Here is a 12,500-nt window from a genome sequence, read left to right as displayed (position 1 = left end):
AGCTGCAATTTCACTGGCATCAACATGCAAAACGAAAGGGTTGCTAAAATTTGGCCCTTTCAAAACAGGTTTACACATTAAAAATGATTTAATTTTTTCAAAGGAATTTTGACATTTTTCATCCCATCTCATAGGTTTCTTAGGGCTAACTAGGTCAGTCAAAGGACTTACAACTTCTGCAAAATTGGGGCAAAACTTCCTATAATATCCAGCCATTCCAAGAAATCGCTGGACATCCTTGCGAGTTTTGGGTACAGGCATATTGTAAATAGCATCAATCTTAGCTGACAGAGGGGAAACATTACCAAAACCAACTTCATGACCTAGAAACCTAAGTGTTGCGTGGCCAAACTCACTCTTTACTAGATTTATGGTTAGTGAAAATTGTTTTATTCTCTCAAACAAGGCTCCAAGAGTATTTATATGGGTTTTCCAATCATTTGAGTGTATTATAAGATCATCAATGTAACAGTGAACATTTTCTAATCCTCTATCAACCTAGAAGTTAACCGTTGATAAGTACATGGGGCATTCCTAAGCCCAAAGGGCATGACACAATATTGAAACAATCCATCTGGGGTAGTGAAGGCACTTATTATTTTAGCTCTCTTAGTTAATGGGACCTGGTAATAACCTCGCAACATATCAATTTTAGACATAAACTTAGCACTGCCAACAGAATCAATTATGTCATCAACCCGTGGAAGCGGGTAAGAATCTCCTTTGGTTAAAGCATTAACTCTTCTATAATCAGTACACATCCGGAATGAACCATCCGGCTTAGGTATCAAAACACAAGGAGATGCCCACTCACTCTCACTAGGCTCAATTAATCCATTAGCTAGTAGAAATTTTACCTCATCTTTCAAAATCCGCCTCTTTTCTGGTGACACACGATAGGGAGCTTGTTTCACAGGAACTGCACCATCAGTTAAAACAATATCATGTTCCACTGCTGAGGTTGGCTTAGGAACATCTGTACATATATCACTATATTTATTTATAAGTGAAACCATTTCAGACTTTTGCTGAGCCTCCAAATGACATAATTTTGAATCTAGCGAAGTTAAGATGTCAGAATTCTTTAGCTTTACATCTACCTTTAGCGTGAAATCATTGTCAGCATTTTCCTTATCTTGACTCTCCAGGATCTGCACCACCTCACTCCTGGCCTCCTGCTCTCTGCCGTGGTATTCTTTGAGTAGGTTGATATGTACTAATCTTTTATCTTTTCTCCTTCCTGGGGTGTCAATGACATAGTTTAGGTTCCTTCCTTCTTAATTACTGTAAAGGGTCCTTTGTACTTGGCTTGTAAAGGGTACTTTTTATCTGGCAAGAATAAAAGCACCTTATCTCCCACCTGGAATTCACGTAGCGTGGAATGAGCATCATAGTTGAGCTTCATCTGCTTTTGAGCTTTCATAAGGTTACTCTTTGCAAAAACATGTACGTGTTTCAGTCGTTCCTTACCTTCCTCACATATTCACTTAAGTCCTCACTTTCCTCATCCACCCAACTCTCTTGTAAGAGTTTCAGAGGTCCACGTATATCCCTGCCAAACATCATTTCATTGGGTGAATATCCCAGAGCTTCTTGTCTGGAACTCCTTATAGCATACAAGACTAGAGGCAAACCTTCATCCCAGTCTTTACCTGTCTCAAGGCAGTATTTGGTAAGCATCGACTTCATGGTTTGATGCCATCGCTCCAGCGCACCTTGACTCTGAGGATGATATGCTGATGATAAGTGATGTTGTATATCTAGGGTAGACATAACTTGCTTAAATATCTTGGAGGTAAAGTTGCTACCTTGATCTGACTGGACCACTTTAGGTAATCCAAACTGAGTGAATATTCGGAGTAGGACGGGGATTATTGTTCTAGTAGTTATTCCTCTCAGAGGAATTGCCTCTGGATAACGAGTGGACCTGCACATGAGGGTTAAGATGTGCTGATAGCCTTTTCTTGTTTTAGGGAGAGGACCCACACAGTCAATAATAACTTCAGAAAAAGGTTCACCAGCAGCAGGAATTGGATACAATGGTGCTGGGGGAATAACCTGGTTGGGTTTACCAGCAATCTGGCATATGTGACAAGATTTACAGTATTTCGATATATCCGAGTTAATGCCAGGCCAATAGAAATACTTCAAAACTTTATCTAGAGTTTTCTTTACTCCCAAATGACCCCCTAAGTGGTCATGAGCTAAACCCAACACCAAAGATCGGTAACAGGATGGTACTACAACTTGTCTCAGTTCGTGCCATGTTTCACCTGCTGGGGCATCAGGAGGTCTAAACTTTCTCATCAGCACATCAGACTGAACATAATAGCAGACAGGTTCGCTTTCAATTTCATTCACGGTGACTGCCTTGTTAAACAGTGAGGTTAGTGTTACATCTGCCTTCTGAGCCTCTACTAACATTTTCCTTGTGATTACACCTTTATCCATACTCACTGGCTCAGGGCTAACCTCAGTAGCATCAGGGTCAGTAGCCACACAAATCTCTTCATGTAGAGGTGCTTGTAAGGATTCTCCCTCGTACAGTAGTTTGTAAAGTCCAGCTTCTGGGTCATCACTGCAGTACCACCACCATCCTTGTTCGTGTTCTCACTGGCTTGGCTGCGAGTAACGGCACATGCAGGAAACAGCTCTGGAAAATCTTTGCTAACATCAGCAACAGGATCATTTTCTAATGGAGAAGAGCAAACAACAGGGTCAGGCACTACCAGACTACCTGCGACATCGTTACCCAACAAAAAAGTGACTCCTTCTACTGGTAAAGAATCTTGTACAGCAACCGTAACGGGCTGAGAAATCAACTCTGTCTTGAGATAGAGTTTTGCTAATGGCACATTAGTGGTTCCACCTACTCCTTTCAACAGAACATGCTCACCTGTGTAAATGTCATCAACAAAAGGAACCGACTCCTTCACTACTACACTATGAGATGCTCCTGTATCCCGTAATACATTAACTGGAACCGCCTGACCATCTTCATCAACCGAGATGAAACCCCGGAATATAAATGGCTGAAACAACTCTTGAGGATCTTTCACAACTGCAGACACTTCATTACTAAGTAGCGATAAATCTGCAGGGCCAAACACACAATTAGCAACAGCACCACCATCATTTTTACCAGGAGTTCTTTTTCCCAACTTTGGGCACGTGAATTTGTAGTGACCCGGCTTTCTACAATAATTACATATCTCAGCTTTACCCAAACCTCCACTATATTTTGTGTATGGGGACTGATAAGCAAAATTCTTGCTATGATAATTACTGTTACCTACAGGCTTACCATATAGTTGAGATTCGCTTTGGTCGGAACTGGGTTTATCATAACCCTTCTTACGAGATTTGCAAATAATACTATAGTTTTCTGCAAGAGATGCAGCCTTATCTAAAGTCTTCACTTCCTTCTCTAACAAATATAACCTCACTTCCTGTGGCACACCTCTTAAGTATTGTTCCAAAACAATGAGCTCACACAACTGTTCATAAGTCTTTACACCACTAGCAGACAGCCATCTGTTTTTTAGTTTAGTTAAGGCATGAGCATACTCCACATACGACTTATTTGGGTCCTTGAAACTGTTTCTAAACTTTGCTCGGTAAAATTCCTCAGTAAGTTCATAGGAGCGAAGCACTGCAGTTTTCATGGCTTCATAATCAGACTGTTGACTACTTTCAAGAGATAAGTAAGTCGATAAACCTTTTCCCGTTAGTGCAGTCTGAACTAAAACACCCCAGAACTGATTAGGCCATTTCAGGGTTTGTGCAACATGCTCAAATTGAAGGAAAAACTCTTCTGGGTCGTTTTCATTAAAGAGAGGAATCCATTTAGTAACTCGTGTCACATCAAAATCATCATGTAGCTTCATATCTACCTGAGCCTTCTTGTCTAACATTGTCAACTGGAATTCCCTTTCCCGCTCACGGTCCTGTAATTTTCTCTTTCTAACTGTATTTCCATAAGTCTAAGGTTATCAGCTGAATGAGACTCGCATAGTTTTAAGGCATCCGATGTTAGTACCCCCTTGTTCACAAGGACATTAATCACTGCACTTTTGATCTCTGCTTTCCTCCATGAAGTTTTAACATTGACCTTGTAATGAGAAGCCAACTTGACCCAATCATCCTTCCTTACTTCACTCTCAATCAAGAGATTAGTGGATGGCTCGAAATAAATTCACTCACATCAAAAGGCATGGCTGCTAGTGATGCACAGGTCTGGCAAATTCACAAAATAATCACAATCAGAGGACCAGAACGTCCCTATAACTTGCCACAATACCACCAGTTTCACTTAAGGGGAAGAGCAATGTACGTTACATTACTAACGCGCATCCCGGACAGGCCCCATATTCTGTTATGCCAGCAATAGCATCTTGTCTAGGGATCAAGGCACACAGAAACTTCTAGTTAAGCCGGGCTTGCTAATGCATTTAATTAAGACATTTCACCATCACCACAACCCACATAAACCCATCACCACACGGCACATATACAATATCTACAATTGTGTGAGCTCGACACGTAAAACATATCCTACATAATCCTGGAACAATACTTAAGTATTACCTGGAGCCACGGAGAAGGAAGTGTGGACGAGGCAACTGCCAAAGCGAATCTGACTTGTCCCAGGGCTCCAGCTAACACGTATCCTAGGGACACGTCACCGACCGATACGTCAGCCAATTCCATGGTTCGTGACCCTTCATTCGAAGACATTAATATCGAACCAATGTATATAACAATGAGCTTAAATCTAATAATTACCCATAACAATGAGCTTAAATCTAATAATTACCCATATCAATGTATACAAGTTAGAACATAAAAAGAAACAAAATAAAGAGAAACTTATAAAGTTAGGGAGATTATAGCGTACCATAACATCAAAGGCTTTACTGAAATCAATGAAATGGAAATGATAGACTTATGGTTATTTAAAGCATTGTGGAGATCAGTGGTAAACACATTTATAGCATCAAAAATATTTAGTTCTGGACGAAAACCAAACTGCCTGTTATTCAAGATTTTCTGTTTATTGAGGTAGTTCATGAGGAAGTTCTTCATAATGATTTCAAAATTTTAGAGAACACTGGTAAAATAGAAATTGATCGGTAATTTCAAATATTAGTTTTACTTCCAGATTTATGGATAGGGATGGTTTTTGCCAGCTTGAATCTAAGGGAAAACTGCATCTCTGGTTGAAATTCACATTGAATAGTTTAGCGAGTGGTTCTGCTAGAATGTTTTTGTTCTCCTTGATTATTTTAACAGGTATTTCATCAATAAGGCATTTTTTTTTAAGGCTGAAATAGCTTTTAGTATGTCATTTTCTGTCACTATGGGAATATTCATAGAATTGAGGAAATTTCCTTTGAGATAAGAAACGAGCTGAGTTCAGGTGCAATTTGGGAAAAATAAGTGTTAAATGCATTTGCGATTTCATGAGGAGTGTGTAGGACTGTCATTATAGTGTAGTGTGTGTGTGTGTGTGTGTGTGTGTGTGTGTGTGTGTGTGTGTGTGTGTGTGTGTGTGTGAATGTTTAACATTTTTAATGTTTTCTAATTAAATAATTAGTTCCCAGGCTTTTTTAGTGTTAAGTCTAAAATTTGCAAACTTCTGTAGGTAATATTCTGATTTTTTTTTGTTTTATTAAGTTATTTAGATAATTTCTATAACGTTTGTAGTGGTCCAGTGTAATTGATCCTAGTTTATATAGTTTGTACAGCTGATACTTATGTTTTATTGAATTTATTAACCCCTGTGTTAACCAAGGCTTACTTAGTCTTTTGGATGTGATAGTTTTGGTTATTTTTGGGAAGCAGGAGTAGTATATTTTATATAACTTATCCAGGAATATGTCGCAGTTTGTATTTATGTCACTGTTAGTGAGGTAGAGATTCCAGTCTGTATTCGACAGGGTCTGTGTGAATTTCAATCGGTTTGCTCTATTTTGTAGCCTAAAATCAACTTTGTGGAGAATATTGCAAACTTTATCAGGGACTGGAATATTGATAAACACTGGAAGGTGGTCACTGACAGGAATGTGAAGAATTCCAGAAGAGACAGGTTCATTGAAGTTTGTCCAGATGTGATCCAATAAAGATGGAACTGCAGTTGCATTAATATCTGGAAATCTGGTTGGTCGAGATATATGTGGGAAGTAATTGTTTGACTGCATAGTTGTAATAAAAGAGTTAGTAGGAGGGTGCGACACATGTTCAAGAAGGTTTATATTGAAGTCACCTGTGATTATATTCCTATTGTTTGTGAAAAAAAGCTATTTGAAAGAATTATCAATATATGTATTAAATTAATTTACTTTAGCATGTTTACTATAAAGTCTGTAAATACAAGTAACAGAATATGAGGTAGTGGAAAGAGAGAGAGAGTTGCGGCGTGGCGGCGCGTGTCCCGAGCTCCTCACTTTTCAACGGTTTGCCTACTTGCTGCACCCACTTGTTATCCAGGAACCATTACTGGCGGCTCCGGGTATGTCTTCGGCGTAAGATACATACAAAAGCAGGTGTTTAGAAGGATGTAAGAGAAAAATTAGGTCAGCATAATCAAGTCCCCTGCTTCCGCCGCCGGACTGTTCCAACAATATTTTGCCAAACGTGAACAAACCGCGGCTCGTCGCAGATTCGCCCTTTTACCTGTTGGCTTCATTATACCAGCACATAAACATCTACTTCGCTTCTCTCAAGCTAAATGGTGCTAACAAGGAGTGCGGCAGGGTCTGACGTAGCAGGTGTAGTACCTACTCCAGTCGGGCGGAAGTAGGGGACAGCCATAGCCGAGATAGACAAAACATCAACTCAAACCATGGGACAGCAAGCACCCACAACAAACATCCTTGACCTCATCTCCAGTGACATTGCTCGTCTGTCCGAAGAAGGTAAAGTGATAGTGCAATAGTGATATCTCTGTCCATTCTATCAAAGGAAAAAGATGAGAAAAAAAAAATAGGAAAACTGCAGGGCAGTGATCTCACTTGAGGAAACAGTCGGCAAACTTGAAAACCAAATAGATGATGTGGAACAATCTGAAAGAAGAGATACCATAATAATTAGTGGTCCTGCATTGCCAAAAGAACAAATCCATGAAAACTCTACTGACCTTGTTGAGAATGCCATTAAAGAAAATCTGCCTATCAATAAATCATGCTGATATATATAAAAAAAAAAAAAAGCAGAGAGCGACCAGCAATTGTAAAGCTACTGAATAGATCAGAGAAATCAGAAATAATGGATGCCTGTGTAACAATCAAACCTAGCCCCTATGTAAATGGAAGTCTCACTCCAAAACGACGCAACATCTTGAATACAGTTTGGGGTATCAGAAAAAAAAAAAAAAAAAAAAGGAGCGTTTCCAACGAGGGATGGAAAGATCCTTGTTAAACTAGAAACATCTACCCAAAAACACATGATAACCACTGAAAAGTCCCTGAACACTTTCCTAGATAGGTATTCTGTTCTGACCCAGTTCTGGTACAGTTATTTTTACCAAATATTCTACAAATATTTATACATAATACCATTTAATTTATATATTTTTCCTTTCCTCTGTGAGTATAATGTCCCATACCTAATTCATGTCTTCAACTTAATTATATTCATTGTAGCTTGTCCTAAATTTCATTCCATTAAACTTTATTTTATTATCTATTACTTTTGGTAATATCACCAAATTCTCTAAACAGTTTGCAATTTACTTTACATCCTTCCTATGACATACCTGGTAAGCCTTCTATTTATTATTTTTTTTATTTATTTAATTTTTTTATCTTTCCTGCTTGCCTTCCTTTAATTCTCCTTTCCATATAATGAACTATCCTAGTGAGAATCTCCTCAATACTTTTTTTAATGACTTACAAAACAATCAGGAATCTGATAACATTGGCATAGAAATAATAAATTCCATGTATTTTTATCTCTTGAGTTAGATGATATCTGTAATTATCATGACCTTACCTCATACAAGAATGCAATACCAGAAAATAGAACTGATTAAATTAATGTTCTCCACATAAATGCCCAAGTGATCTCCTTTATCAAATCTCTTTCCAAGCTCCCTGATGTCTCATGTATAAGTGAAACCTGGCTTAATGCAAATAATGTTCACCTTCATGAAATTGATGGGTACTCGTATATTTCATATCATGTTCACAGACCTACTGGCTCCCTAGATGGGGGAGTTGCAATTTATATAAATATTGACATACAAAGTGAAATTATTAAGGATTTTTGCATGTGTGAGTTATGTATATTTTATTATGATTACATATCTATGTATAATTTATTGGCTATTTCTATTCATTATAATGATTTTTCTACTTACATTATTGTTACTAACATCATCATTATAATTGTTATCATTATTATCATTATCATTATTATTACTATCATTATTATTATTATTATTATTATTATTATTATTATTATTTTCCTTGTTGCTATATTATTATTATCATTATTATTATTATTATTATTATCATTATTATTATTATTATTATTATTATTATTATTATTATTATTATTATGATTATCATCATTATTACTTTCATCACTTTCACATAACGACCTTATTATTATACTCTCCTCTCCCTTCCTCAGTAGCTACGCTTCACAGTCACCTCTGTTACCGTCTCCCTATCGGCCACGGTGGCGCTGGTGTGTCTCTTCACGCCCAAGTTGTACATCATCCTGCTTCATCCGGAGAGAAACGTCAGGCAATCCATGATGGCCAAGTACTCCACTGTCAGGAGCACTCTGTCTTCTTCCTCCCAGCGTGTCGACTCTGCCACCCAAAGTGAAGGTGAGTGAAACAGATAAACAGATAGTAGGGTCAGACAAATAGATAGGGAGACGGGTAGGCTGGTTTGTAATGCTTGAACGGTTTCTCATCAGGAACTTTAACGTTGATGACTCTTTAATTAATGATTATTATTACTATTACTGTTATCAATTAATTATTATTATTACTATTACTGTTATCAATATCATCGTCATCAGTGGTATCATTAGGTACTGCAGATGCATGCAAACACTCATTCAGTCTCCTACACTCCTACACACACACACACACACACACACACACACACACACACACACACACACACACACACACGGCGTAGTGTAGTGGTTAGCACGCTCGACTCACACTCGAGAGGATCCGGGTTCGAATCCCGGAGGCGGCGAGGCAAATTGGAAAGCCTCTTAATGTGTGGTCCCTGTTCACCTAGCAGTAAATAGGTACGGGATGTAACTCGAGGGGTTGTGGCCTCGCTTTCCCGGTGTGTGGAGTGTGTTGTGGTCTCAGTCCTACTCGAAGATCGGTCTATGAGCTCTGATCTCGCTCCGTAATGGGGAAGACTGGCTGGGTGACCAGCAGGCGACCGAGGATGTGAATTACACACACACACACACACACACACACACACACACACACACACACACACACACACACACACACACACACACACACACACACACACACACACCGTCCTTAAGTCGCACCATCACTTTTTTTAATTTTTTTTTTTTTCAATCAATGAAACATCCTACTCACGCCTCCTCACTTACACAGTCTTCCCGCTGGACTATGAGCTGCACGATAAACTGACGACAGTGAGTGGGAGACAGCTCACCAGCTCCGCACAAACCTGTCCAACTTCATGTCCCCTCCCGGAACATAAGTGTGGCCCAACCTTCACAATCACTCCCTCCGTAGCGACCTCCTCCTTCAACGGCCCTCTACAGGATGTTCCGGACGTGTTATTGTAAGGAGGATGGAAGGTGGTGTGGTCTACAAACAGCTCATTCCTCAGGCTGTGCTGGGTTCGTTAATTCTTTCCGTCTTTTTTTTTTTCCTTTCTTTCTTCTTTTTCCTCCTCCTAACCTAACTATGTAACCTAGTTGAGGCGACACGCACTACTGATACATCTTCCTCAGATCAAAATTGACCTTGTCTAACACAATTAAACGAATCTAACCGAAGCAAATTAGCTTAACTTGACTGGCAACCCTAAGAAATTAATATAAAGTCATTACTTTATTTTTGTAAAATCTGGCGACACAATGGATATGATCGAGGCAACACACTGCTCATTCGGACATTTTCCATAGACTGAATTCAAATAGAGTTGCTTCTCTCCACAAACCTCTCTGATTGGCCAGATTCATTATGTATTAATTTTTATTGTTCAGTGGCTGCATGTCCAAATTGAAATAACAATCATCGACATTCATTTCACGCATATGTAAATAATGTGGCAATACGCACACACGAATGAACACACGTTACGGCATTCCTCAGTGCCCGTCAGTCCATCATACGGGCTTTATTGCACACTCTCCCCAAAAAGAGGAAATTTTTTTTTTAAATAATTATCAACGTTATCAACAATATGGGACGGGTATGTGTGGGTTCAAATTACCCAGAATGAAAAGCTCTATGAGATGAGAAGGGTAACAAAAAACCATGTTGCTGTTGGTGTAAGAGTAAAATAATACTATTTAGTTTTTTTTATCAACAGCTTAACGAAGTGGTGTGACTCGTTACGTGGATTCTCACTATCATCACACACGGTAACGACTCGTGCTTTAAAGGCAATGAGAAATCTACCTGTAACATAATGACAATGAGTGACCGACTCAAAATAAAACGGCTCCGTACTCTAGCGACAATGATTTGCAAAATATGATCGGTAACAAAACACAAGTGGATCAAGTCAGTTCTAACTGCCCCACCACAATAATTGTATAGTTTGTATTCATCCGTGCGCGTCTGTTTCCCATATTTCAGATATATATATATATATATATATATATATATATATATATATATATATATATATATATATGAAAGATAAAATTTAGAAGGTAAACACGAAGTACGAAACAGTGTTCACCCACCTACTGACAGCTCCAAAAACTTCCTTCTTCGGACACTTAGGACTCTTTCTGTTCCAAGCAAAATAAATTTGTGGAGTGGCACTTGTGGTTTCCATTACTTGTCTCTTCGAGGTGGGGATTCCAATTAAGTGCAAATTATTTAAGTCTTAACATGTGTGTTAGCTCTTGAGAAGAATATATATATATATATATATATATATATATATATATATATATATATATATATATATATATATATATATATATATATATATATATATATATATATATATATATATATATATATATATATATATATATATATATATATATATATATATATATATATATATATATATATATATATATATATATATATATATATATATGTATATATATATATATATATATATATATATATATATATATATATATATATATATATATATATATATATATATATATATATATATATATATATATATATATATATATATATATATATATATATATATATGTAATAATCATTTAAAGGATCACCCAAAACAAGTTTTTTTTTTCCCGGAAGTAACAGCGGGTGCAGTGACTTAAAGGTTTCTGATCTAATTTTTGATTATACCAAATGCTACGTGTCTGCCCATTTGATTAAGTGCCTGTAAAGGACAGGAAACTCCCAACGAATTCATGAAAAATAACAATATTTTCCATATATTGAATACTTTATTTGCTAAGATTTATTGAGCTTGAAAAATCTGTCAGGAATCTGCGAAATATAAAGAAAGGATACATACGAAAATCCTTTTTAATTTTTCATATAAGTGTAGATTCCTTGAAGAGTTTGGTAGTAAAGTAACAGACGGGCCTGGTGAGATCATACTCGCAACCAAAGGGAGCATAACTCATTACTACGCTATCGGGAATGTCATGGTGATAGCAATTGCTGAACATAAAACAGGAATCTTAGAATTCTCTCTCTCTCTCTCTCTCTCTCTCTCTCTCTCTCTCTCTCTCTCTCTCTCTCTCTCTCTCTCTCTCTCTCTCTCTCTCTCTCTCTCTCTCTCTCTCTCTCTCTCTCTCTCTCTCTCTCAATCTCTCTCTCTCTCTCTCTCTCTCTCTCTCTCTCTCTCTCTCTCTCTCTCTCTCTCTCTCTCTCTCTCTCTCTCTCTCTCTCTCTCTCTCTCTCTCTTTAAAGTTGCGTGCATTTGTAATTGTGAGAAAATTATTGAAAATTATTAGCATTTTTCACTAAGTTGTGGTTCCTAACGTTTTCAGATGTGTGGAAGGTGGAAACGGCACGAGTTTGAATGTTAAAAGCAGGCAGATAGATACGAATTTCTTCAACTGAATGAGGGACTACAATAAAGTGTCACCGCTAAACATTTCATCGCTTAAGAAATTTAAATAAAAAATATTATGGATTAATCTTGATTTTTCCAGCAGTTGGGGGAAACGCAGAACAGAAGATTTTATTCCTATATTTTTATTTCTTTTTATACAAATTGTTATGCACATTATTTTTTAGGTCATTGTTTTGTAAAGTTTTCGTTGTTAGACAAATTTACTCGTATAAAAGAAAACTAGATTTT

General features: G+C 37.5%; 1 protein-coding gene across 1 annotated transcript in view; it reads left to right on the top strand.

Annotated features, from left to right (window-relative positions):
- The window catches only part of LOC123500526 (metabotropic glutamate receptor 4-like), a 182,482-nt gene that overhangs the window by 169,367 nt on the left and 615 nt on the right, over positions 1-12,500 (top strand). Inside the window, exons 15-17 of the mRNA XM_045249219.1 lie at positions 8,635-8,836; positions 9,608-9,858; positions 12,187-12,500. The exon at positions 12,187-12,500 is cut by the window's right edge and continues 615 nt beyond it. Coding sequence (XP_045105154.1) covers positions 8,635-8,637 — 3 coding nt within the window. The 3' untranslated portion in view covers positions 8,638-8,836; positions 9,608-9,858; positions 12,187-12,500. The remainder of the gene's footprint in view (positions 1-8,634; positions 8,837-9,607; positions 9,859-12,186) is intronic.

This window comes from Portunus trituberculatus, unplaced genomic scaffold (assembly GCF_017591435.1).
Source record: "Portunus trituberculatus isolate SZX2019 unplaced genomic scaffold, ASM1759143v1 PGA_scaffold_393__7_contigs__length_557757, whole genome shotgun sequence".
NCBI classification, from domain to species: domain Eukaryota; kingdom Metazoa; phylum Arthropoda; class Malacostraca; order Decapoda; family Portunidae; genus Portunus; species Portunus trituberculatus.
This window is presented reverse-complemented; position numbering and strand designations above follow the sequence as displayed.